Source organism: Rattus norvegicus, chromosome 17, assembly GCF_036323735.1.
Source record: "Rattus norvegicus strain BN/NHsdMcwi chromosome 17, GRCr8, whole genome shotgun sequence".
NCBI lineage: Eukaryota > Metazoa > Chordata > Mammalia > Rodentia > Muridae > Rattus > Rattus norvegicus.
Genome location: NC_086035.1, coordinates 58,798,368 through 58,825,434, shown reverse-complemented (window position 1 = coordinate 58,825,434; position 27,067 = coordinate 58,798,368). Strand labels below are relative to the sequence as shown.

The following is a 27,067-nucleotide window of genomic DNA, read 5'->3' as shown; positions in this document are numbered from 1 at the left end:
CTCTCACAGGACACAAAATGAAATTCCACAGAGAAGCAGTTCCCCTTAAACATCTTAAATTGAATTAAAATTGTTGTCTGTTCTCTTGACTATTGATATGAGTTTATAATTGACATATTGCCCTAACCCGATTTTGACTTCCCACATTGATTCAAATACTCTCATTCACTTAGTTGAAAAGGCCATTAAAGTACAAGCTTGTTTCTCTTTTTTTTGGTTCTTTTTTTCGGAGCTGGGGACCGAACCCAGGGCCTTGCGCTTCCTAGGCAAGCGCTCTACCACTGAGCTAAATCCCCAACCCCGCTTGTTTCTCTTAAAACGAAGTTTTAGCCACTTAAGAAGTTTGACCAAGCAATAAGAGTTGAAATCGGAGGAATGAATCTTAAGCTCTTGCTCTGAATTGTGTTTGAACTAATATATAAATATAAACCTCGAAATGTAGATTAACAAATATGTAATAGTAAAAGACATTAATTTGATAAATACAAGTGTTTCGGAGGGGTTCTTTGATTTGCTGTTGAAAGAACTATAAATTAGAGAGAGTTTTATGGATTGGGGATGTCACTCAGTGGAAGGGCACTTGTCCTGCATGAGCAAAGCCCTGGATTTGATCTCTATATCACAGAAATCACAAGATGGGATAAATGTTGTTTAAAACAGGCTATGGTGTTGCATGCCTAGCACTTTAGAAGGTGGGAGGAGAGAAGATTATAGCTCAAGCCAGCCTCCGGGATACAGCGCTGCCATACTTTACAAAAGGAAAAAAGTGAGAAGCAGAATAGGGAGATTGAAAAATTTACTGAGATTCTTGAGTTTTTCAAGCCTGGCAAGTCATGATGTCTAAACTGAGGAATTGGACGTAAGAGGATCATGAATTCAAGGTTATCCTTGACTGCATGGGAAGATCAGGGCCAGCCTGGGCTCCATGAGTCCCTGTTTCAACAACAAGATTCCTGAGTTAAGATTAATGTAAAAAAAGTGAAGACAGGTTTAGTGCTTAGTAAAGATGCTTCAGTGGGAAAAGTGCTTGCCACGGAAGGAGAACCCATGTTCCACACCCACAGAAAAGCCAGGTGTGGTAGTGAGCATGTCATCAAAGTAAAGAACCAGAAATCTTTCTCCTTCTGCTTCCTATGCTCCCAACTCCTCAGGAGATCGGAGGCCCTCCCAGAAGCTTACAGAACAACCATCAGTGAATAACAAGGGAGACCATACCTCAAACATGATGAAAGGCAGAAATTAACCTGAAGTTGTCCCCTAGCATGTGCGTACCTGTGGGAGACCCACTGGGATTTACATCTTTGCTCAGGGACACATTTCATCATTGGCTGTTTCTGTGCAGGTGGACGGACTCCAGCTCTCCCCTCATCCTTGCGTTTGCACGGCTCCCTTGAAATGGCCTCCAGACCTTGTCCTGCATCTCTGTCCAAAGCAAGACCCTAATCAGTTCACTGTGAGGTATGTGACTAGCCATGCAAGAGCGCATTCTCCTGGCCTGGCTTCTGCTGCGGCTTCCAGTGTGAAAAGGGATATTAACTGAGACAAACTGGGAACACAGGGAGGGTGTGTTTCAACCTGGTGTTCACCGGAACACCCTCTTCTATCTTCTTAGTTAATGAAGTATGAGTCTTCATCAAAGGTAAATAGCGTGAGTCCTTGGTAGGCTTGGGTTTGTCCCTTGCTCCATATTTTATGTTTCAGCCACAAAGAATTACCTGCCATCCCTTCTTTACCACCCCTGTCTTCCCCCACAATTAACTCAACTCAGCCCTAAATTGCTGTGATTCTCTGTGTTTGAAGTGGCCTTCCTCCCAATGGTCTTTACTCAAAGGAGATAACTGCAATACCACTGCTTCGAGGAGACCATCCCTGGACATCTTCGCCCTGTTGAGCTTCATCATGACATCATGCACCCAATTCCATGTCACCTTCTGACGTTTTTGTGACACATTGCTAATATCCAAATCTTTATGATTCTAGTTTCAGTGAGGTCTACTAGTGGGCACTCCGAATTGGTTGAATGAGAATGCTCTGAAAGATGCCTTTTAGCTGATTGACTCTCCAAGGTTAAAAGACTGTGTCATTATCTGAAAATATGGTCCTGGGGGCTCTTGGATGAACTCCCCAACGTTCAAGAATACTGATGATACACTCTTCCTGTGGGCTGTCAACAGTCTCTGCAAAAAAGCCTGCTGCTTACTGGGAGCCCTTATCTGCTTGGTTTTCTCCTAAAACATCACCTGAACTTGCTCTACCTGAGTGTGTGTGTGTGTGTGTGTGTGTGTGTGTGTGTGTGTGTGTGTAGACACGGTCTTGATTTAGGGTAAAGGTTGGCCTTAAAGTTGCAATTCTCCTGTCTTCACCTTCCAAACTGTGGTTTTAGGGTATACTCCACAGTTTACTTTCCTTTTATTTAAACTTGTAAAATTCAGTCTTATGGTTTGAGTCAGGGTCCAGTTTGTAGCCCAAGCTGATATGGAACCCACGTACAGAGCCAGTGGCTGGCCTCCACCTCTTGCCAATTCTCCAGCCTAAGCCACCTTAGAGCTTCCCAACTGCTAGGATTACAAGTGTGAACTTCTCTCCCTCCTTTTAAACTGTAGTTTTGATCTCGCAAAGTAATAGAGTATAAGATTATGAGATTATTTACTTTTTTACACAAAAAGTGTTCAAAGGTAGCTTCATTAACTTTCTGTGTCTCTGAAGACTTCCAACAAGTTTGCTCTGCTAGGTGTTCAGAAGGTTCCTCTTAGATTTTCAATCTGTACGACCTTTTCCCCCTAAGTTTTTGTTTTGCTGGGCTGGGAAGTAACCCAGAGCCTCAAGTGCTAGGGCATTGACTCTGAGCTAGGACCCTGCCTCCCAGCTTTTTACTCTTCACATCTGCCTTCCCATTCTAAATGACCTGACTTTTATGCTCTCTTCGTTTTAAATGTTAGCTGACCCTAAAAGTGAATTTTGCAGATGGTTTGCTTTTGTTTGGGGGAGGGGAAGTAAAAGACCATTCCCTCTGATAATAAAACCCTTAAGCCCATTTCCCCCCTTAGACAACCAAACAGCATCCCCTCTCCATCTGAGGTTCCTTAGGGCAGGCTGCCCCACAAACCCTAATAAATGACTTGGTATCTCAGGAAAGAGATCGCTGTGGGGCTGATATTGATCAGGTCAGCGGGTGTGTTTGCCTGCGATTGTTTGGGGGGTGGTTAATTGAGTCTCGGCCAGTGTCGTCTAGCTGGCGCCGGGTGCTTTTGGATTTGCTAATTTTCGTTAAGTGTCTCTAGCAGGCTCCCGGTCCCCAGTCTACCCAGGAGAACCCAGCGGCTCCTACTGATCAACAGTCTGTCTGTCTGGGCTTTATTGATCACAAGGCGGCCGGCTCTGGGCGGATGTGCCCGGGGGAGTCAGGGAGCCGGCAGAGAGCCTACTCCAGCTCTGGGCCGCCCCTTCCTGGCTCTGTGCACCCTACTCCTTCTCGGCCACGGGCCGGCAGGCGGGCGGGCGGGCGGGGCCCAAGGACATTGTTCCGTGGAGGTGGGGGGAAGTGTGAGTGTCCCAGACTTGCCACTGTCCCTGGTGGTTTCTGGGTCCGGCAACCGAAGCATGGCCAATGTCCCTCTGGGGCTCTGTGGCCGGGGCATGATCACTGATCGTGGAGGTTCCGCGTCCTGGTGGCCCGAGCATGGGAGGCGGGGATCCGGGTCTCGGAGGCCTGGATATGATCACTGTCCTTGGGGGAGCTCAGGGGCTAGGCAGCCCTGCATAGCTACTCTCTCTAGGGGACTCTGGGACATGACCACTGAGAGTGTGGCGTCCCTTGCAGGTTTCAGGTGGGACAAAAGCGAAGCCACGTGCTGAAGGCCGCTAGCCGGAGACTGAGCAGTGAGGGTCTCACAGCAAACCCAGAATCTACCTAGAAGCTGGGCTCCGCAGCGCCTCTGAGGCTGCATGCGCAGGCGTCCGCTGGGGGGAGCGCTGCGGCCGAGTCCACAGGGCTACACGTCGGCGCCAGCGCGAGCCCGGAGGCTAGTCGGCCGGGGCCGGCGTCTGGCCCGCCCCTGCTGCTGGGCCGCCAGGCAAGAGGCGTCAGCCAATCGGAGAGTGGAGGCGGGGCATAGGGCGGGGCCGCGCTTGGTCGGCTCAGGGCGCCGGGCGCTATTTACGGCAGAGACGCTGGCTGCCTGGCGGCTGGGTGCTCCCTCTTCTCGCCGCGGATACGTCTAACTCCGGTCCGCCGTTCGTGGCTTGTGCGCGGGGTGGCGGGGCGAGGGGACGACCGGCCGGAAGAGCGCGGAGCCACAAACGTGTCCTCAGTAGTTTTAGTCCTGCTCCATGCTCGGGCCCCCGCCCCGACACTGACGGCGCCCGGGCTTATGCGCGGCGCGCCCCGGGAGTCGTAGTGCAGCCGCGCCTGGCTCCCGGAGCGACGGGGGCGCGGGGCGTCAATGGATCGCCACTCCAGCTACATCTTCATCTGGCTGCAGTTGGAGCTCTGCGCCATGGCTGTGCTGCTCACCAAAGGTGAGTGCCGTGGAACTGAGTGCCCGGACTTGGGGTTGGGGGGGTGTCGGCCGTCGGGCTTGGTGAGCGGCGGTAAGGTTCCCGCCTTTGCGGTGGTCGATTCCACGGCCCGGGACATCCAGACCTTGGGGCGGTTGGCCAATGGCGAACTCCTAAACTCAGGGTCGGGAGATGACCAGACTCCGTTGGGCTCACATACCCCGACGGGACTCCCGGTCCTGAGAAAACGCAGATCCCAACTGGGCTGGGCAGGCATCTCTGTTGGTTGCCACTAAGTTTCTCCTTGTGTTTTGGATGTCTGCGTGTGTGTCTACTGTGTCCTTAAGTTTGCGGGTGTCTGTTTTTGAGCTGAGGCTTGTCGGTGTTCTTGACTTTCGTGCTTCTGAATTTCTGCCTTGTGTCCGTTTCTGAGTGCTAGTGCCGCGAGTTTCTTCGCGTGTCTGAATGTCTTGGAGAATGCGTGTCAACCGACCAATGAGTGAGACTTCTTTGGGAATGTGGGAGTCTGAGGTGCCTGTTGAAGGGTGTCCTCTTGCTTTAGAGGGGTTGGGAAGAATAGGCGCTGTCATCCATCCCCTTTCCCGCTCCATATTTTTACAGACGCTGCTGGAAAAAAAAGGAGAAAAAAAGTTTCTCCCCCTCAGCGGCGCTCACCTTTTAACGGGAATTTTCTTAACTTCCAATTTCTCCCCTCACCCCCGACTAGTTCTTTCCCTTCATTCTGCCTCCTGTTCTACAAACCCATTTAAAAAAAAAAAAAAAGGAAGCATTATTTAGTCTCTGACCCTCACCCCCAAACACACTTTTCTCTAATTGCCGTGTAGCAAGCCTGAGGTTAAAGGATAAGCCAGCCCAGCAAAGATGAGGTGCTACAGTATTTATTTATTTTGGAAGGAAGGGTGTAATTAGCCCTAAATAACAGCCCTTGCAGCCTGCAGAGGGGAGCCTCCTGGCCCTATCAAAGGCAGGCAGAACAGGGAGGCACTGGGGCTGCATGAAGTCACAGATACCGAAACTATGTGCCTGATAATGATATAATTAGGGGATCAGAGATTTCTGACTGCTGCGGACTTCAAAAGCTTTATTTAAAAGAAGCCAGCAGCCTCTGCTGTAGCCATCTTGACTGGAGCAGACATTTTTGTTTAATCACCACATACAGTAACTAGAAAGGGGCAAACAGAAGAGCATTGTTCACTGTTTTAAAATACCAGTCCCCTTTTGGCCTTTGCATGCCACAGGAAGAAACCTTATGAAATGACAGAAATATAGTTTTAATACAGTAATACAAAAGTCCATTCTCCTTGTTGAAATGTGGCTCCAATTTTTCTTTAAAGTCTTAGAACTTTCTCGGTTACCTGTCAAATTTTTATTAAGACTGCTTTAGGTCATTGGAAATGTAGTATTTTAAATAGGCGCTCATAAACACTGAAGCAGCAGCGTTTTACTTTTGTTAGTTTTCCCTTTCTGTACGAAATTCGAGGCTAATAGGCTCAAAGCAGACTTTTTAATCTGTTTTATTTCTACTTCAAATCTGTTTAGAATTTGTCAGGCCAGGGATATGTAGTCATTATCACCTAAGACTGGTGAACTTTTATGCAAAGAATACATGAACTGGGAAGGGGGAGAAAACAGAAAGGAATTGCTGTAGACCTTCCTCTGTAGCAGAGGAAGCAGAAGGGACCTGGACCGGTAACCGGTATAGCAAGGTTTGAGCTGGCTGGCTTTTCTTCCGACTGAAGTGTGAGCGGCCTGGATGAAACCGAGCACACCATGTGGTGTCCTGGAATTTGGACAGATAATTAAATGAGACACCTTACTCAGACATTCACAGAAAGGAGGAGGAAAAGGAGTGGAGTTGGGAGGTTTGGAAAAGCCAAGGCTCTCTGTGTTGAGTGTCAGAGTGGCGGCTTCAGTAAGTAGACTGATCTGCTTGGGACCTGCAACAGGAGATGTATGCAGGAGTCTGGTTTACAGTAGTGTGCTGTGGCAGCCAACAGTGATGGGCGTTCACCCCTTTGGACATCTCAGTTTCTTGTGATAGATAATTCTCAGGACCATGGCCAAGCCTGGAATCTTGCACTGTTAAAAAGATGTTAAAAGAGCCTTGCAACTCACAGAGTAAGTTTTATAAAAGAAACTTTAATCACTTCCTGGAGAAAAATTTGAGGTTTCCTTAAGGATTTTTCCTTCAACCAGCAGGGGATTTTCAGTTTTGAGTTTCCCTTTTTAGGTCACATGTTAAATTACATGTAAAGCTGAGGAGGGGGAGGGGGAGGGGGAAGGGAGGAAGAAGAGGAGAAGTTAGCCTTGCAGTTTTACATCCCCCACTTTTATGACTTTCCATTTGGGCTGAAAGAAATTGACTTTGGCAAGCAAACCACTAATTGTAAACTGCCTAGTTCCTGTTTTACAATGTTCGGACGAAAAGCTCCTCTGCATGAAAGGACCTTTATAGGCAAAGTTTGCCTTTTCTAGAGAGATCTCAGATAGCTGCCAGTTTCATGGTTTGAACCCCCCTGAGCTGTGCAGTTTCTAGATTGTTGTGTCTAGTTAATAACTTTATAAGGTGTCAGCTCAGGTTCTTACAGCTTGGCTCAGTCCTTGGGGATGCCAAACCATTCAGTAGTTCCGATCAAATATTTATATAGACAAAACCCCAAAGCCTGACATTTCTATCTTGCGTGGTTGTGTAGCATAAAACGAATAAATAACGTGTTGTTTACCTTATAACAAAAGGCAACGTAGTGAGAAACAGCTTCCCTTCAAACTACAATATAAGTTCATTTCTCTAACTTGTCACAAATCTGTTGTTGAGTTACAATATATTCCTAACGTTATCTCGCTGAAAGTTGAGGCACTGTTTGCTTTTGGAGCACTTCCGTCCCCGTGGGCTGCTGTTGGAAACAGTCGTCTTGAGTAATCTACAGTAAGTGTCTCCGAGTTTGGGGTTCACCTGATGCTTATGTCATTTCTTTGTTTTCAGGCGAGATCAGATGCTACTGTGATGCCGCTCACTGTGTGGCAACTGGTTACATGTGTAAGTCCGAGCTTAGTGCCTGCTTCTCCAGACTCCTTGATCCTCAGAACACCAATTCCCCACTAACCCACGGCTGCCTGGACTCACTCGCAAGCACAGCAGACATCTGCCGAGCCAAACAGGCCCAAAACCACTCTGGTCCCACCATGCCCACTTTGGAATGCTGTCATGAAGACATGTGCAATTACCGAGGACTGCATGATGTCCTCTCTCCTCCCAAGAGTGAAGCCTCAGGTAGGTCCAAGCTGTCCTGACCCAAAGCCTGCCCGATCTATAGGCCTCTGACAGCAGTGACTTCGTATGTCTGCTATTGATTTTGTTGTTAATGTAATTAGAGACACCAGAGGGAGAGCATGGCTGGATGCAGAGACTGTCTCTGAGTGGCTTTTATGCTGCCTGAGCATTAGATGGCTCTGCGTAATAGGCTTTGCCTGTTATTTGAACATTTTGAGGACATTAAAAGACCATTACATCCAAGTAATGACAGCCTGTAAACAAAGGCATTTGTAAGCATCTTTGGGTACTTTTGTAACATGCAGTTTCTTCAAAATGGCTGGTAAGTTGTCCTTTAAATGAGCTTTCTTATGGAAAATGGCTGTGTGTTCGTGCTTGCTTCTAGGAGGCCATCAGCCAGTTGGTTTGACCATTTCCTTTGTACTCCTTTAGGACAAGGAAACAGATACCAGCATGACAGCAGCAGAAACCTCATCACTAAGGTGCAGGAGCTGACTTCCTCCAAAGAACTGTGGTTCCGTGCAGCCGTGATCGCGGTTCCCATTGCTGGCGGACTGATCTTGGTGCTGCTCATTATGTTGGCCTTGCGAATGCTGCGAAGTGAGAACAAGAGGCTGCAGGATCAGCGGCAGCAGATGCTCTCTCGTTTGCACTACAGCTTCCATGGACACCACTCCAAGAAGGGACAGGTTGCAAAGTTGGACTTAGAGTGCATGGTGCCCGTCAGTGGGCAGGAGAACTGCTGTCTGACCTGCGACAAAATGAGGCAAGCAGATCTCAGCAACGAGAAGATCCTCTCCCTTGTGCACTGGGGCATGTACAGTGGTCATGGGAAGCTGGAATTCGTATGACAGTCGTGTCTGAACTGTAAATGGAACCCTTGAAGGCCTTCTGAGTTCTGCTGACAGGAGCACTTTTATCTGGAGACAACTAACTTGCTTAGTCATCCTGGAGAAACAAAATGACCTCTGAAAAGAGAACCTTGGGTATTTCTTCTGAAGGATTATTTGCACAGACTCTACAGTCAAATGGATTAATTTGCTTTAAAATTATAATAAGCAGAGAGAGGACTCTGCACACTTTCCCAGGGTTCTTAGTGTCCCAGGGAGGCACAACTGACTGAAATAAAAGCACTGTGCTCTCTGTAAGCTCCTACATATTCATTTATTGTAAAGATTTTTTAAAATATATATATTTTTGTCCGAAAATTTAGTGGTGTCTTTCATGAATTCAAACTTCAGACTGGGGCGTGGGGAGACCGACGGTGGGGCAGCACAGTGGTAAGATGCTTGTCTGGTGTGCTCGAGGCCCTGGCTGTGATTTTCCCCAGCACCACAGAAAGCCAACGAGTCAAAAAACATTTGATTTGGAAGTGTAAGAGAGTTACATGTTAATTATATGAATGAAGACCTGTTTACTCATACTTCTCAAATGTAGGTTTTGATTTTGATCATTCTTATACAAACATATAATTAATTCTCTTTGTGTAATAACCATTGTCTAGTGTCTCACAATTGTTTTCCAGAATGGTTCTGGTTTTAGTTTTCATCCAAGAACTTTGCTTGTTTGTGCTAAAAGTTGTCTCTGGCCCTGTGCATGCTAAACACTCACTCTACCACTAAGCTATGCCCCAAGCACTAGGAATTCCTCACTTACTTGTGCAGATCAGATAGGAGCTGAGTTTCTGAAGTTGCCATAACAAAAGGAATGTTTCATCAGATTCAGCCACTTTCTCAGCAGGGACTGTGACCGTGTCCACCTCCCCCAACTGAAGAATGTCTTTAGTAAAGTTAACCACTGTCTACTGTGACAGTTTATTTTGTCTCGAACCAAATTAAATATTTTGTCTCCCAAACTAGCCAAACTTTATTAAGCAATGCTCCTGGTCTTTAAACATAATTATACTTACAGTATCTGTTTCTAAATATCTTTTTAATCCTTAAGAAGGCTTTCAGTAGTGAATGTCATTAAATTGACATTTTAATAACACAACTATTAGGTTTCCTCTTCAAAATGTCTCTTTTATTAATATAACCAAATAGAACGTGACAGAACATGATTGTTAGCCAGGAAAGTAACATTTGCCTCCCCTACAACTTTTTGTACCTTGTTTATGGTCCTTACCCTCAAAATGGGTCTTCGTTATGTTAAATGTGAGAATTTGCCAGGTTTTTTTCTTTCTTTTATGTACCTGATTTTTTTTTTTAAACTTGAGCCTGTGGCATGCATATTTGAAGATGAAATGTTCCTGTATCTTTGCATAAGATACTTAGGATAAACATAATTTGAAGTTCTTTAAGAGTGGTGTCACATGCTTGGACTAATGAGAGCTGAGGTGACTAGCTGGGAAATGAGTACCTCGAGTTGTTCCTCAGGATAGGGTCTCACTCAGTGGCTGTGCTGTAACTCGACCAGGCTAACCTCCAACTTATAAGAGATTTGGCTGCCTCTGCCTCTGTCGGGACCCAAAAGTGGGACTTAAGGTGTATACCACCATGCCCAGTTTATATTAATTATTTCAAGTGTCAATAGATGACAACCCCATATGGGTTAGGTTCTGGAGTCTGTTCTTAATAAGCTACAGTACCCTCCAAGTGTCAAAGACTTGAACTTTACTATTCAAACTGTTCTAGAGAAGAGACTTGACTGATTGGGAGGCAAACTTTCCATCCGTGCCCTAGCTTTCCCTCAGGTAACTGAGCAAAAGGTAAGTACTGTCTAAAGGTTGATAATTGTGATCGTCATTCATTGTTCTTTCCTTTGTCCACTGCAAGGCCAGCGGTTTCTCCAATGCTTTGCTGTTGTTTTATTTTGTTTTTCAAGATGGTCTTTGTGTAGTCCTGGCTGTCCTGGAACTTGAACTTGCTCTGTAGACCAGGCTGACCTTGAACTCACAGAGATCCATGGGCCTCTGCTTCTCAAGTGCTGGAGTTAAAAGTGCAATACCGAGACCTGGCTTCCCCTAGGCTTTTTGACATAAGTCTCACTGTGTAGTTCAGAGGAAACCTCAAATCACAGTGTTGCCTCAGTCTCTCCAGTGTTAAGAGTTCAGTTTGTCACTGCCATGCCTGACTCAGGTCAATGATTCTTCAAGCAAGAGGTTATCAACCTATGGGTTTCCATCCCCTTTGAGGGGGGCATTAATTAGATACCTGCCTATCAGATATTTGCATTCTGATTCATAACAGCAATTACAATTATAAAGTAGCAATGAAATGATTTTATGGCTGGGGGTCATCACAACTAGACATCTCAGCATTAGAAAAGTTGAAAACCCTGCTTTAAAAGTAGTCAACCTTTATATTAGTGCTGTGGGGGCATATTTTTTTCCTATTTGCTCCTTATTTGTGAATTTCAAGTCACTTTGAATTAGCAACTCAGCAGCTCATTAGGAAAAAGCAAGGAAGGAAGCCTTGAGCTTTGAAAGGCTATAACATCTGCCTGGATCGCCGTGTGAAGGGCTTGGGTCTGCCAAGTGTGAAGGTTTCCTGGAAGCAGAATTCACTGTCTCCTGTGGTTCTGTTTGCCTCACCTGCCTCCTTTTCTTTCTAGGCACCCACAAGTCTACTCCAACCTGTCCTGTGGGGTAGGGACTCATAGTCCCTCTGACTTTTCTGGGGATCCAGCTCTAGCTGTATGAAATGACACCCCTTTTCTTAAGAGCAAATTCTGTGTTTATGTTCGTCTTGACCTCTCTGCAGCCTGCCCTGTCTGAAAGTACTGTGGGTTTTTCTGTGTTTTGGCTACAGTCTGGGCACCGTACAGACCGGCTTCTGGCTTCTCTGAGGACAGAGCACTCGCAGTGGGAGGCAGAGCTTCCTATCGGCTTTTGTGATGATTCCTTCATTAATTCATTTCTCTCTTAGAGGTTTGTGCGTGCATTTTGAGGCGGCCGTGTAAGGCTCTACTCCTCAGAACAGCCTTTGTTTAACAATGACATGGAACACTCCCCCAAAGTAATTTTCCTTTCTAAATGGAAACTTGCTCAAACCAGATGCAAATGGGGCTAAGATTGTTATGATGTTTCTGTATCTATACCCCTTAAGTCCCAGCCCTTTGGGAAGAGATTGATCCGAACATGATTTTGGCTTTTATGTTCTTTCCCTCTTATTTCAGATGGCTCAGAGGCTTCCTAGAAATTGACTGGTGTGTCTCTAATTTCTGTTGAACTGATTTTATTAAAAACACTGCACCATAGGGGGTTTGACCTTCTAAAATACTAAACATGTCTGCTTTAGAAAATCACAAAGCTCTCCTCTGAAGTGCCCGTAAATCTGGTTTCAATATGGGTTGATTATAGGCTGAAAGCTTGAAGGCAGGGGCATCTAGGATGGCAGATGCAGAACTGCCCTTCTCAGGGCCAGGACAGCTTTTTCCCCTTAGAACATCTAATTGGTCCTCTTCTGTGCCTCTTAGCCTAAATAGCTTGCAACCTCCAGAGCTGTGTGAGCGTCAGCAAACTGGAAACAAGTTGAACGTTCCATTTTGTTGCCTGGAGAATGGGGACAATAATGCAACTTTAGAGAATTGCTGTAAAAAAAAAAAAAAAAAAAAAAAAAAAAAAACAAAAAACAGTATCAGGCCCGAGTTCAGTCTCTCAGGCAGATGCTGTAATTATTTCTGTTAAGCGCACAGAAGTTGCCAGGTACATTGGTGCACTTCTTTAATCGCAGGACTTGGGAGGTAGAGAGAGGCAGGAACAAGTACCAGGGCAGATAGGGCTCCTACACACAGAGAGATTCTGTCTCAAACAAAGCAACCCCTCCCCCCCCCAAAGCCCCAAACAAAACAAAACAAAACAATAAACCCAAAACCCCAGAAAAATGAAAGAAAACCAACCAACCAACCAAACAACACGAAAGTGTTAGTCTCGTTGATAAAGCACGTATCCAGTGCTGGTGAGACCTTGGGTTTGATCTCTAAGACCAAGAGACAAAGTTAATGCTGGGCAGAGGCAGGTAAATCTGTGACAGTTGAGTTCCAGATCAGCTAAGGCTACATAATAAGACCTTGCCTCGTGGTTGGGGATTTAGCTCAGCGGTAGAGCGCTTGCCTAGCGAGCACAAGGCCCTGGGTTCGGTCCCCAGCTCCGAAAAAAAAGAAAAAAAAAATGAGACCTTGCCTCAAAACAAAAACAAAAACAAACAAAAAACCCTCCCACAGATTTGGGAACAAATGACTGATTTATATGGTAGGTTGTTTTTAATTGATTTTGTACTGTTTCAAATTTGTATATTGGAGATGGGCAGCTTTTCAGTAAACTGCTGGCTGGACTTAGCAATGTTAGTACTCGTGTGCTGCTGTTTCTGTGTATGCTTCTCTCATTCTATATGGAATGCTTTCGTTTGTAATTGTTTCCTCTGGGGAGAACTGTATGGCCACTGGGAGGATATTTAATCTCCTGTACCTGTTTCCTTCCTAAGTTCTCTTAGAGTTACAGATATACCGGTGAACCTTAGCGAGGGGCAGATCACATCTCAGTAGCCCTTGGAGGCTGGATTCGTTCTGCACGGTTACCACGTCAGTTAGGACACGCCCATAGATGCTTCCAGCAAAGTACAAGAAGCTGCTGTACTGGCTTCTGGAATTTGGTCACAGGGGGTTTCATAACGGAAGAACTGTTTAATTCCTCTGGAAAAGGGCGTTTGTTTGACTTGTTACTCTTTGGGTCAGAGTTATAATTGCAGAATTAAATGCTGTGCTATCCATTCACTCTGATTCCCTTACCCATTTATCAGCTTGGTCAGCTGACTCGTAAAGCCTCCTCTGTGATCTGAGAACACAAGATGCTGTTTAAAGCCTTTTCCCATCTCAGTCACCTCTTCACTTGGGGTGTGATTTAAACTCTAAAGCTGTGCTCCTGGTCGGCTAACAAGGCGCTATATTGTAGCTTGCGTGGTGATTTGCTTTTCTCGGCTGAGAGATTTGGAAGGGGGGGAAGCTGAATTAACCTAGATAGGAGTTTCTTTCCTGCAGCAAGGTAATTTCCCACTGAGTATTCTTTTCAAGAAGTCTGGAAGCAAGGATTTGAGAGATGGCTCAGTGGTTAAGAGCATGGCTGCTGTTGCAGAGGACACGGACTAGATTCTCAGCACCCACACGGGCACTCCCGATCTCTGGAACTTCACTGCCAGGGGATCTAATGCCCTTTTTTGGCCTCCACACATACCAGGCATGCACGTGTTGCTCAGACAAAATGTTCATACATAAAAGATAATATTAAGTTTTAAAATACTGTTTGAAAATTAGGTGATTTTGCAGCTAGGGAAGTCTACTGGCATGTAAACTTTTTGCACTATGCAAAGGTGGAAAGGATAATTGGAAAGGTATTGATAAGGGATGATGGGAGATGCTTTACTAAGTCGTTAGTCTAACTGCCAGATCATATCGCGAGGCTTTTAGCATTCCTCGGGACTATCAGGAAAATCATTCTTCCTACTAGCCGAAGGCTAGATGGCCTCTAGGGTGAGTTCGCATAGTAGATTGGATTGCTTTCGAGGAGAACTCAGGGAAGAAGCTGGTAGCTAGCCGACTGTACGCGGTTTGCACTTGTCCTGCTAATCAGACAGACTAATTTTATATTGAACACTTTTCAAGGCAGCGCAGAAGCAAATGTCGGACGGAGCTCGTGTGAAGTTGATCTGTTGTTTGGCATGGGAAGACTAAGTTAGATGTGGTGAATTAATAAACTGAAGTGTCAGGTAAGTTCACTCTGAAGATGCTCACGTTACAAACCTAATGGAACAAAAATTGCTTTAGCAGTTAAGTCCACGAGAAATCAAAAAGCTCTTTATTCCTGGAGTCTCTCAAGGGAACTCATCAGACAGTAGGAAACCGCCATGCCTCTAACAGCAGTTCCTCAAAAACGAAAAACAGACAGAAACAAGAAACAAACAAAACAAAACAGAACCCAGAAAAACTCTGTGTGTGTGTGTGTGTGTGTGTGTGTGTGTGTCTGTCTGTCTGTCTGTCTGTCTGTCTGTCTGTCCATGTTAGAACAGTTTTTACTAAACTGAGTGACAGTGGTTTTGGTAGCTAGTCATCTAGCCTCACAGCTGCTCTGGCTAAGACAGGCTACCTCTCATTTGGATCGAAGGGTTAAACTGAACTTAGACCAGCCAAGAGCTAAGATCAGTTATCTTTGCCCACTTTTATAAACCCTGAGAGAGAATTGGAGGAAAAACAAATTATAAAGGCCTTTGGATTCCTGTTGTCAGGATATATAAATGACTGCCCTGTCTCTTCTGTTTTTCCATCCTAACTTATTGTCTTACAGTGAGATTACTTATAATCTGTGTTGACAAACTGGGGAGGAGTTCTGGCAAACTCTAGCATGTTCGAGGCTCGGACTTCTATTTCTGACACTGAAATAGTGTTAATAATAATAATAAATAATAATAATGTGTGTGTGTGTGTGTGTGTGTGTGTGTGTGTGTGTGTGTGTAAGCCTAAAATAGAACAAATTGCATGTTAAAAGAAAGAGGGAGAAAAAAAATAAAAGGAGCCTAAAAAGGGAACATCACTACAAAGCCAAAGAGTTCCTCCTGTCGTCTAACTTTGGTGCCATCTTCAAACTAATTTAAGGAAATACATAGCTGATATTCTCTTTGTTTTGTTTTGTTTTGTTTTGTTTCTGAGAGAGAGTTTCTTTGTGTAGCCCTGGTTGTCTTGAAACCTCTGCTTCCTGAGTGCTGGGATTAACAAAGGCATACACTACCAATGCCTGGGTGCTAATATTTTTTAAGAATTGTATTTTCCCTTGAGAATGTTAAGATCAAAAGTTTTCATCAGGATGTCCTAAAGAGTTAATACCAAGCCACAGAAAGTTTTGCAGGTCAAAGCAGAGGATCCTGTAACCAGACTGGCTACTTCATCCTCCCAGGGACTTCCTGACTCCCAGACACCCTGGGAGGACTGGCACATTCTCTTCTCCTGGAGAAAAGCCTCTTCCCAGGGAGCAAAGGTTACAGATTCCTTCCCAACACTCCAGGAGGCCAAGATGGAAGATCCACCTCATATAAACAAACAGACAGACAGACAGACAGACAGACAGACAGACAGACAGACAATCTAACCCACATGTTTTCTTTCCTTAATAAACTTAGTGTTAAGAAAATTACCTTCAGGGATAGAGAGATGGCTTAGCAGTTAAAAGTACTGGCCGTTTCCAGAAGATCCATGTTTGATTCTCAGCTCACAGCCATCTACTGCAGCTTCAGGTAAGAAGTTAATTTCTCACCTCTGCTGGCATCAGGAATGCACATGGCACACAGACACACAAGCAGGGAAAACATTAAAGTATGACCTACTTCAAAACTCCAATGATTCTTTGGGCTTTTATATTTTGATTGAGACAGAGTCCCAGGTATCTCAGGCTGGCCTGGAACTTGCTATGTAGCTAAGGATGGTTTTGAATACCTGATCATCTAGGATTATAGACGGTGGTTCTTTTCAGGGCACTGGCATTAAATCTAGGGCCTCATGCATGCTAGGTAACCACGCTAGTAACCGGCTGCACACCAGTACTGAGTTTTTGATAAAGCTGCTTCCCTGTTAGGCTGGAAAGCCATCTAAGAGTAAAAGCAAGCCAGATTCACTCTTGTTATAATTAAATCTGTTTCTCAAGGATTGGCCTATACCCTACCTGTCACCATAACTGCAAATGGCTCTGCTTTGCCTGTTCCAGGACATAGTAAGGGTGCCTTTGTTTCAAAATGTTGTCATGAGCATGCTGCTCTGGCTATTTTGTTACAGCCTCCTCACAGACTTGTCTTTGCTTCAGGAGGTTGTTATGACCAAGGTGCTATGCTTATGTCCTGTTTCTGTAACCCACATACTTTACTGTGAGATCCCTCACTTAGAGCACCCCCTACACCCAAACTATCAAAGCCCCTATCCTCTGCATTTCCAATGCTGATCTCTTAAATCCTGCCTAAGAGAGAGAGAGAGAGAGAGAGAGAGAGAGAGAGAGAGAGAGAGAGAGAGAGAGGAGAGGGTCAGGGGGGTGAGGAGGGCTGTGTACACCAATAAAAAAGCTTTCTTTAACTAATTTGGCCATGATGTGGGTCTGTGGACTTCCTCCTCACATCTCTGGGATTAACATTTCCTTTATTATATTATTATGTAGTGTTTTCTTAAATAATTAAGTTTTTGAAGTTTTGAGGCTTTTTTTCCCCGTAGGTTTTGAGACAGCATCTCACTATGTAACTCAGGCTGGCCTTCTGCTTCAGACTCCCAAGTGCTAGGATGACAGGTGTTTGCCACCAGGCCTGGATCGATAAAAGGTAATTTTTGGGAAAACAGTGCACATACGAACCCAGGGAAAGATGAATTATTTTCTGATTTGAGATGATTTCTACTTTCTTGTATGCCTTTCCTGTAGTCACATTCTTAAATTCTATTCTTCTGTCTGTGCGTCTGACTTCTGTTGACCCTGACTCAAACTACTGTCAACTTGAATTCAGTAGTGTTGATTTAAAATATGAATAAGCACAGATAAGAGGAATATCTTAAAATGTAGGCGTGGCTGAAAGCGCTGCCCAGGAGTACAGCACCTATCTAGCCAATAAATATTTGTTTATTGATAATGCCGTACCTGTCCAAATACATAAGTAACTAAGTAAAAGGGAAACCTTTCTCTCCTGAAAATAAGAAAGCAGGTGCTCTCTGTAAAACCTGGCATGACATTTTTTCAGACTAATCTTAAGCCTTGGTCCAGTGCAGGACGATTCACGAGTGTCTCCTGATTTCCCTGGGAAGAACTAGTTACCTCACAGGCAACAAGCGGGAGAATTGGCTCTTCATCTTCCTGGACTGAGAACTGTCAAGGGTCATTTCCCCATTTCACTTGATTGTGAAACAGGATGTAAGGTAAATCCTTCCGGGGACTGCAGTGTGTTGAACCCTGAGGATGGACAGTAACTCCCAACCTGCTTTACTTCTCTCAGTGTGGGAGCTGTTTGCTTCCTTTCTCGTAGGCGCTTTGCAGCCAGGAGGTCCCCGGTTGTTTTCAAAAGCTGATTGTGTCTGTCCCAGTGTGGGACTTGACCTTTTCTCCTAGGAGGTTTATGGAGCTCTTTTCATGGTTCCCTGCGGTGCACTAATGTTCCTAGGGTTTCCAGCCTGTTGGAAAGTCACTTGCCCACAGCAAGGCTCACCAATTCTTTCTAGACTCTTCTGGCTTCCTGTGGAGCCACCAAAGCAGCAAACACCTGAACGGAACAAACAGCACAAAAATCGCTCTCTTCAGAATATCCATCACGTAAATACCTTGGCTGGAAAAAAAACATTGATAAGCTCCTAGTCCTGGGAAAAGGCACCTCCTTGCTACATTTGGAGCCTTAACCTCGATTATCTGTGGGAGAACTTCCTTTAGTTGAAAGTATTGTCCAAATGCTTACTCTAGTGCTCTTCTAGATTGAATACCTACTATGGGTATAGGCCATTTTTGTTTCTGAGGACTCTGGGTTCAAGGTCACACCGGATGTGTTTTTAAGGTTGTCAGCTTATGCTAATTGACTTCTCACTTTCCTCACACAACAATGGGGATTGCCTGCACTTTGTTGAGGGGATGGTATGAAATAATACAAGTAGAACTTACCGTAGGCCCTACTCACAGGCTTGGACAAGATCTACAGTGGCAGGAGTCAGCAGCTGTGCTGTGCAGACACAAGAACTAGGCCGGCAACAGGTTTAAGATCTATGGTTGTCGAGATGGCTCAGTAGGTGATGGTGCTTGCTTGAACCTCAGGATCTTCATGGTGGAAGAAGAGAAGCAACACAAGCTGTCCTCTGACTGCTACACACATGTAGCACATATACAGTGGTGTACACATATGCTCCTGGGCATACACACACAATAAATGTGTGTGTGTGTATATTTGTGTGTACGTGTATGTGTGTGTGTGCGTGTACATACAATTGAAGACTAACAGATTTCAAAACTAGCTTAAACATCACTAGATCTTTAATAATTATATGTACATAAATTGTACACATAATTTATTCAGTTTGACTTCTATGTGAGGAAATACTTCAATTTCATTAGAAGTCCTGGCACTTCAACACCAACTGCCTAAAAAAAACGAACACATGAGCAAGACAATCCTCTAGAGGCAAGACCGCAGGGCAACCTGGTCTAGAAGATGTCCCACAAACCCTCTTTAAAGGAGATTCTGGGTTGGACTAAGTTGACAGTTAAAACAAACCGTTATACCTTCTCTTTTGTTTTCTAGTGAAATGGAAAGATTGTGCTAAGGACATAAACACAACTCTCTCCCTCTTGTCTCTGGAGAAGTGAAGGTGGGCTCCAGCGACTATTGCTGCTCCAGTCTTGCTGTGTACCTCTTGCCACAAGCTGGGAGAATGCTACAACATTGCTCAGGTGCAGAAACTGCTCCTTACTATTGTGCTACTCTGAATTAACAGGGCCACCGCAGATGTCTACTTGACAAGGTGACTTGGCATTCTGGCTAAACCGATACTCATGGTGGCAACCAGAAGTCATGTTGGTGTTACTCCACTTGGGCTAGCTGAGGGGAAGTGTGTCCCTCCTGACTTTATGTCTCCAGAGGGACCATGGGACTCCTGCAGGAAGGCAGTGCCTCTGTTCCGGGGTGGGTTGCAAGTGACAGCCTAAGGCTGCAGGATGCATAGCTGTGTGTAGCTCTGAGGCTCTGCAGAGAGGACTGCAGACTTGCCCTGCACAATCCAGACAGTGGCTTATGTGACCAATGGCGTAAGAGACAATACATGGGACAAGCCACAGCTTCTGGAACATTTCTCTTGGCTCATGGTCACTACGATACAATTGGGAAGAAGTCTACTTTTAGTTTTGAAAAGAGAAGCAGCTTGGTCAAATACTCTATATCCTCCAACTGGATCCCGTTCAAGCATGGACTGGCTCACCAAGGACTGTGTAAGAAAGGTTTGGTCTCCATTTTGGTTCACTGTTAGGTGGTGGAATCATTAAGAGGTGGACACTGGTATGAGTCCTGGCCTGGAGGGTACGTCCTGAAAGGAAACAATGAGCCTGTGGTCTTCCTTCCCTGCCTGGGTATTGTAAGCGGCCAGTCACTCAACTACATACCCCTGCCATGATGTGGGGACTTTCGCAGGCCGAGAGTCAAAGGGTCAGCAGGTACCTTGGACACTATGAGCCAAAATGAACCTTTTCTCTTTTGAAGTTCACTTTCCAGGTATTTGTTACAGCCACTGAAAGCTAACATCCTTTTCATTTGTAAAATGAAATCCCAGTGGTTTCCTTGCATCGCAAATATGTGCCTGATGAATCCTGGGGCACCATTAGAGCCCTTTGATCTTAGAAGAGACATTATAGAGGAGGAATTATTACTAAAATGCTACTTTGAAATACAGATAAGCCTTTTCTTATGTGTTTCCATGCATTTATTTCTTCTATACTTTTAACTCTCATTATTCATTTAATATAGGTTTGGAATCATGTCTCCTTTCTCTAATTATAATTAAACAGTAAAGTCTGTTTCAAGAAGACAGAAAGTGCTACATACAGTTCTATGCTTGGGGCCATCTTTCCTTTTGTGACCAACACAGCGTTGCCCATTTGGAATACTGGGTATAATTGAATTTACATTTACAATAAGTCTCAGACGCGGGATTTAGACTTGAGTACTTGAGAGAGGAGCGAGAATGTTCCCAGGTCTGTAACAGATAGAATTGGTAGCAATGCTGTTATATATAGTTTGAAACAATCATGCTGATCTTTCTTAGACTCTCTTGAATAAAATCTGGAACAAAACAAAGCATAAAGTCCAAACAAAACAAAACAACAACAACAACAAAAAAATCCCCTAATTTTTTTTAAAATACCAGTAAACTAAAGAAATGTATAGAGACCATTCTGCTTAATAATAACTTCAACCTTTATCCTTTTTTTCTCCAAGAATTGAATATTGCATGAGAATGGAATAGACTTGTGTTGGGGACTTTGCTGAAGTGTTAAGATTAGCACATTGTCTCTTGGCTAGAAATAAGAAGGAGGGGTATTTATATTTCTTATTGTCCTGCATATAAACGTGTCTTGTTCTTTTGTTCCGTGTTCATCTCATGGGTCCTTACATCTTGCAGTTCTGAGTGTTCTGCCCATCTCAAAGCTGACACGACGATCGACGCTCGCTGGGTCACTCACCTACTGCCATGCTCAGACCTGGGTTCTGCCCACGAATGCACCACCTGGCTACGCTCTTCCCGAGTGAATGCAGAAATATTAAACATCAAGTTCACAACGTTTTCTTTCTGGATGGAAACTTCACAATAGCACTTTGCTCGATATGATGGTGTATTAGATACTTTTTTTCCTAAGTGCTGTAACAGAAGCAGCTTAAGCAGTGGTTCTCAGCCTTGCTAATGCTGTGATCCTTTAATATAGTTCCTCAGGTTATGGTGATCCCAACCAGAAAGCCATCTCGTTACTTTATAGCTGTAAGATTGCTACTGTTACAAACCTTAATGTAAATGTGTTGAGAACCAGGGACTTAGAAAGGAAGGTTTAATGTGTCTCACTGTCCATCAAAGTGGGCATCAGGGCAGAAGGAGCAAAGGGCATTTGTTCGTTCTGACCTTTGTCGGAAAGCAGAGAGATGAATGCTGGAATCAGTCCCTTCCCACTCTCTGTTTCGATTCAACCAGGACCACAACTTATAGGATGGTGACACCCCCATTCTGGGCAGGGTTTCCCTCCTTAATTAAACCCTCTGGGGACACCCACAAAGACATGTCTCCTAAGTGACTCCAAATCCGATCAGTGTTGGTAGTGAAGGTTGCTTATCACAGTTACCTTTTATTACCTTTTAGGAAGGGAAAGTCTTAACTGCACGTGAATGAGTACTATTTCCTTTAACCCCTGTGCCATCACTCCAGGGCAACTAGGAAGGCTCTCTGCCTCTCTTATTTCCAGGATGAGAAGAAATCTCTCTTCTTTTCAGATTTAATTTGTGAGGTTAGATTTCAAGTTTTATGTGTTGACCACCCTGACAACAGTTGGGAAAGGCCTTTATTTTCTAGTGGCTCTGTTCTTCGCAGATAAGAAAAGGACAGTATTAACTTTTCACCCATCTCTTTTGGCTCTTGATGTACATGGAAGACAAGAAAAAGCAGTCCTGGTCTCCTCTCTATGAAATCACTCTCCTAAGTCAAAGAAGCAGAAACCGGGCAGTTCCAGTGACATTTCATGCTTTATATTACTGAATGAAATTACTTGTGACATGGGTTTGTCTTGTTTGGCGTTGTTTTGGGAAGGGAGGACCTCACATCACCACCTCTGCTCAACTCAAAGTCCCTATGAGGTCAAAGCTGGTTTTGAACTTGGTGTTAATCCTTCTGCCTCAGACTCTTAAGTGCTGGGAATTACAAGTATGAGCCATTACTCCCAGCTAAGACATTTTTTAAAGTATGTAACTTCCCCCTGGACATATTAACTGTATAGAGAAATGCTATATAAGACTTACTCATTCAATGGTCCCTTCTCTTGGGGGATAGAACAAACTCATATCATCCTTGTTGGTTTGCCACAGAGCTGTATTTTTAGCTTCTTTAGCTTGATTTTTAATTTCTAATAAAAAAGAGTAGGGCACACTGGTTAGTGCTTGCAGTCTAACATTGGAGAGGCCAAGGCAGGAAGAGTCTTACAAGTTTACGGCTATCTTGGTCTGCATGAAGAGTTCCAGCACAGTCATCAAAATATAGTGAGGTCTTGCCTTTAAAACAAAAACAAAGTCAAAACAGAAAAGAGCAAAATTAAAGCAAAAGAGAAAGGGGTACAATTTCAAAACTTCAGTAACTAGTGTCAGGATGCATTTTGCAAAATCATAAAATGTAAATTGTATTTGTAAATCTTCAAAGTGCCCAGAAGCTGGAATATGATTCTGAAAGCGAATTCTTCGCTAAAGAGATTCAAAGAGCTCGGCCTGCCCATGCACGGTTTAACAATCCAGTCACTTTATTGATAACACTATCCCAAAAAAATCTCCTTTCAGAGGAGAGTAAGCTGAATTTCAGAAAGATAGTGTTCTGTTCTGGAATCAGCAGCTAGTTTAAAGATGCATGGTACAGAGACGTACAGCCCAGAGCCACACAGCCCAGAGGTGCATAGCCCGGTTATGCACCGTTTCTTTTCAGACAGCGGAGAGCTGGTATCTCAGAACAAAATGTAGTAGTGTGATGGGAATCATCTGGCACTGAGAAAATGCTAGAATCAGATGACACGTCAGGTGATATGAAACATTCCTCTGGAGGCTGGCATGCAGGGTCACTAAAGTGACTCACGTATCAAAGGTCAATGTTTAACTTTTTCAAGTTTCGCTTAAATTAAATGTATAGAGGGAGTGAAGGGAAGAGAAATTGAGAGAATGGGAGAGTGCTAAAGCAAGAGGGGGATATGGAAAAAGAAAGAGAACATAAAGGAGTATTAGAAGAATAAGAGGAAAGTAATTATTTCCCCTTGGACCTACAAAAGGCAACAATCGGGCCAGGGGAGCAGTTACTGAGAGCAGCTCCGGTCACCCTTGGACGTCCTTGGCAGTTAGCTGTGTGCAGGGAGACTTGAGAGCTTAGATTCCAGTGTCCTCAGAGAGCTGTGTCTCCTGGAGTTCAAACGGATTCAAAGCCGAGTGAGACCTGCAGGCTGTCCTTATCCAACTTCTGTTTCCCCCTCATCATATTTAACAGCTCTCCCTACTTTCTCTGCATCTAATAGGGCAAGCTGATACGGACGACGGTGTATGACGTTGGGACTGCACTCCAAACTGGTACTCATTCACAATGACGAAAATGCCTCAGTTGAGGTAATCACGTAGGCACATGTGTAACAACTTAATGGAGTCTGTCATCTAGTGTGATTTTGGGCTATAGAAAAAGGCTACTTAAGCATGAGCCCGAGCCAACCAGTATGTCGGTTCTCCATAATTTCTGGCTTCATGATCTCGGGTTCCTATCTTGCCTTCTTCAGTGGTGAACTGTGACCTGGAAGTATAAGATGAAGTTAGCCTTTCCTTCTCTAAGTTGCTTTGGGTCAAAGTGTTTTATTTTTAGCAACAGAATGAAACCATGACACTGACTGAAGTGCTCATTGGTCGTACCCTCCACTCCCATCACTGGCTGATTCGTCCACTGGTACCCTTCATTTCTCTTATTGTTTTTCATGTTTAGCACTCTCATCTGATTTCTTTAATCCCTACCGCTGAAACAATCCATGCTGCTTTATATGTTGTCTATTTTTCTTCCTAAAACCCTTACTACATTAACTGTAACTATTTACTTTTACTTTATTAAACTTTGGACATTTATGTCCGATGTGCAAAGTCACACCTTTGAGAGCTTTGTTGATTTGGGGAGGGAACTCCTTGGAACCCTCATAGTGGTTTTTTTTTTTTTCTTCTTTGACTCTTGTTCACAACAGTGAAGGCTGAAGCAAATGGGCTTCTCCATTGGTGTGAATTTGGGGGATCTGTGAGATCAGAGTTGGCATTTTTATAGCTTTCTACCTGTGTCCTGCAGGCTGCAAATTCCTTAATGTTTGTCTCACATTTGGGGACTTACCAAGAAGGTTTTCTGAATGTTTGTTCCACTCTCAGCTTCGAGGTTTTCCTTTGTCTGTATCTTAAACAGAGTGCTCCCACGCTCTAGTCCCTCTCCATCAGTGGATACTTGTTAGAAGTTACTCGATACCCACTGACACAATAATAGGATATGGCTTCATCAACCTGTGTATGATCTCATGTGCTGGGCCTTCAGAGTGGGATCTCTGTGATCACTTCCTCTACATGCTCCAATGGTAGATGATCTCAAAAGGTCTGACTGTGAGGTGTACTTCTATGGAGATGAGAGGATTGTTCCTCTTCCTTCTCCCTGGCTTAGTAGTTTTCCTGTGGTGTCCTAGGATGGTAGCACTTTATGTCCCTCCTGCCTCAGCACTGGTGCCATTGCACAGAGGATGCAGAGGATGAGATACCAAGAGGCCCTTGTGCTCTTTCTCCACTACTGTCTCATTCAACAGGCCCTCACACCAAGAACTTTCCTTGGAAAGCTGTCTTGCCTGACAACGGGAGCTTGTATCTAGGACTTGTGTGCTCAGTACACAGGTATGGGTACTAACCAAGAACTTTCAGCGACTCATCAAACATTTTCACTGAATTCTCCTCCACATGGGCTCTGGCAGCATCTTCCCTAGGTGAGCAAGGGTTCATTTTTCTTCCCTTGAGACTCACATAGATGCCCATGTGTCTATGTTCACAGTGGCATTACTCACAATAGTCAAAGTATGGAAACAGCACATGTGCCCATCAGCAAGAGTGGCATGTAGAACTGTGCTGCACGCATGTACACACATAAAACGAATACAATTTGGACCCATGACAGGACACAAGTGAACCTGAAACACATGACATTCAATAAAGGAAGTCAGATATGAGAGAGAAAATATTGTTATTCTACTTAGAGATGCACATAGACTAGACAAGTTCATAGATATAGCAGAATAGAAGTTATCAGGTAAGGATGACTTATGTTAAGGATCAGAAGGAGAAAACATGAAGAAGTAATGTTTAGTGAGTGTGATGTTTCAGGTGAGGAAGGCTGAAAAGGTTCTGGATATGGTGGTGCTATCTTGTATTGCTTGTTATAAATGTATGTAGTGCCATTGAACTGTATCCTGAAAATGGTTAAAATGGCAATATCTATGTATCTATCTATATATCTATGTATGTATGTATGTATGTATGTATGTATGTATGTATGTATGTATGTATCTATCTATCTATCTATCTATCTATCTATCTATCTATCTATCCATCCACTCACCCAACCACTTATTCTCCTACCCACCCACCCTCATCCATCCATCCACCCACCTATCTATCTTATCTCTCCTGGTATTTTTTTTTTTTTCGGAGCTGGGGACCGAACCCAGGGCCTTGCGCTTGCTAGGCAAGTGCTCTACCACTGAGCTAAATCCCCAACCCTCTCTCCTGGGATTTTTATTTCAGTGATAAAACACCCTGAGCAAAGACAACTTGAGAAGGAAGGGTTTATTTTTCTCATGCCCCAACATCACAGTCCATCATTCAGGGAAGTCAGAGTAGGAATTGAAGGCAGGAACTTGGAGGCAGGAACTGAAGCGGAAGCCATGGAGGAGTGACGTTTACCAGCTTGCTCCTCATAGCTTGTTCATAGTCTGCTTTATTATAGCATCCAGGACCACTAGCCCAGGGACGGCACCACACACAGTGAGTTGGACCTTCCCACATCAATCATCAATCAAGAAAAAGCCCCACAGGCTTACATACAGACCAATGTGGTGGAGGCATTTTCTCAGTTGAGATTCTCTCTTCTCAAATGACTTTCAACTTGTGTCAAGTTGACATAAAACTAACCAGCACATATTATACTCTTTCTTTCTTCTTCCTTCCTTCCTTCCTTCCTTCCTTCCTTCCTTCCTTCCTTCCTTCCTTCCTTTCTTCCTTCCTTCCTTTCTCTTTTTAAAAAACAAGTTCTCTCTCTTAGTCTAGAACTGGAGTCTTTCTGAGTCCTGCGGTTACAGCCATGCTATCCGTCCTTGGCTCTGTTACTCACTATTTTAAAAGGTTTATAGAGACAGAGACTTCTGAGGAAAAGCTGTGCTGTCGGGACCGTGTCTGTTTTCTGGAGGACATGTGCTCATGAAGTTTCTATGTTGTCATAAGGAAGGAGTTAATGCACCCTTCCCAGTCCTCTTGGCTTTTCCACAGTGACGGACTATAACCTGGGGTTTTTAAAGCCAAATAATTCCTTTTACCTTGAAGTTATTCTTGTACTGGCAAGTTTTATGTCAACTTCCCAGTCCTCTTAGAGTTCCCATAGCCTGTATGTTTCTTTTGTTCTGTTGACTTTCCTCAATATTTTTATTTGGTGGAATCGCAGGTACATGTTGTGAACACAGTCAAAGATAAAGGGAAGAATTATTTTTTTTCATGCAATAATGAAGAGTCTTATGATTAATTTATTGGCCAGAAGACAATTTCCTTCTCTCTTATTTTTAGCACCCCAAACTCTAAGCGTGTTCTTTATAATTTATTTCATGCACTTCCCGAGAGGCTGCGGGTCAACAGTTAAAAGTACTTGCTACACTTCTAGACGGCCTAGCTTGGGTTCTTAGCACCCGCATGGTGGCTTACAATCACGCCTAACTCTAGTTCCAGAGGATTCAATACCCTTTTCTGACCTTTGAGAGTACAGATAGGCATGGATCACACATACATACATGCAGGC

General features: G+C 44.2%; 1 protein-coding gene across 2 annotated transcripts; it reads left to right on the top strand.

The window, feature by feature from the left end:
- Positions 1 to 4,431: 4,431 nt before the first annotated feature.
- On the top strand, positions 4,432 to 8,997 carry Bambi (BMP and activin membrane-bound inhibitor). 2 transcript variants are annotated; one of them, NM_139082.3, is made up of 3 exons: positions 4,432 to 4,518; positions 7,502 to 7,789; positions 8,222 to 8,688. In NM_139082.3, exons 1-3 carry the CDS (start codon positions 4,443 to 4,445, stop codon positions 8,638 to 8,640), a joined length of 783 nt encoding a protein of 260 aa, NP_620782.1. In that variant the 5' UTR covers positions 4,432 to 4,442; the 3' UTR covers positions 8,641 to 8,688. The 2 variants fall into 2 exon arrangements, with proteins under 2 accessions (NP_620782.1, XP_038952042.1); XM_039096114.2 differs by lacking the exon at positions 4,432 to 4,518 and adding an exon at positions 4,555 to 6,636 and having other exon boundaries at positions 8,222 to 8,997.
- Positions 8,998 to 27,067: the final 18,070 nt, after the last annotated feature.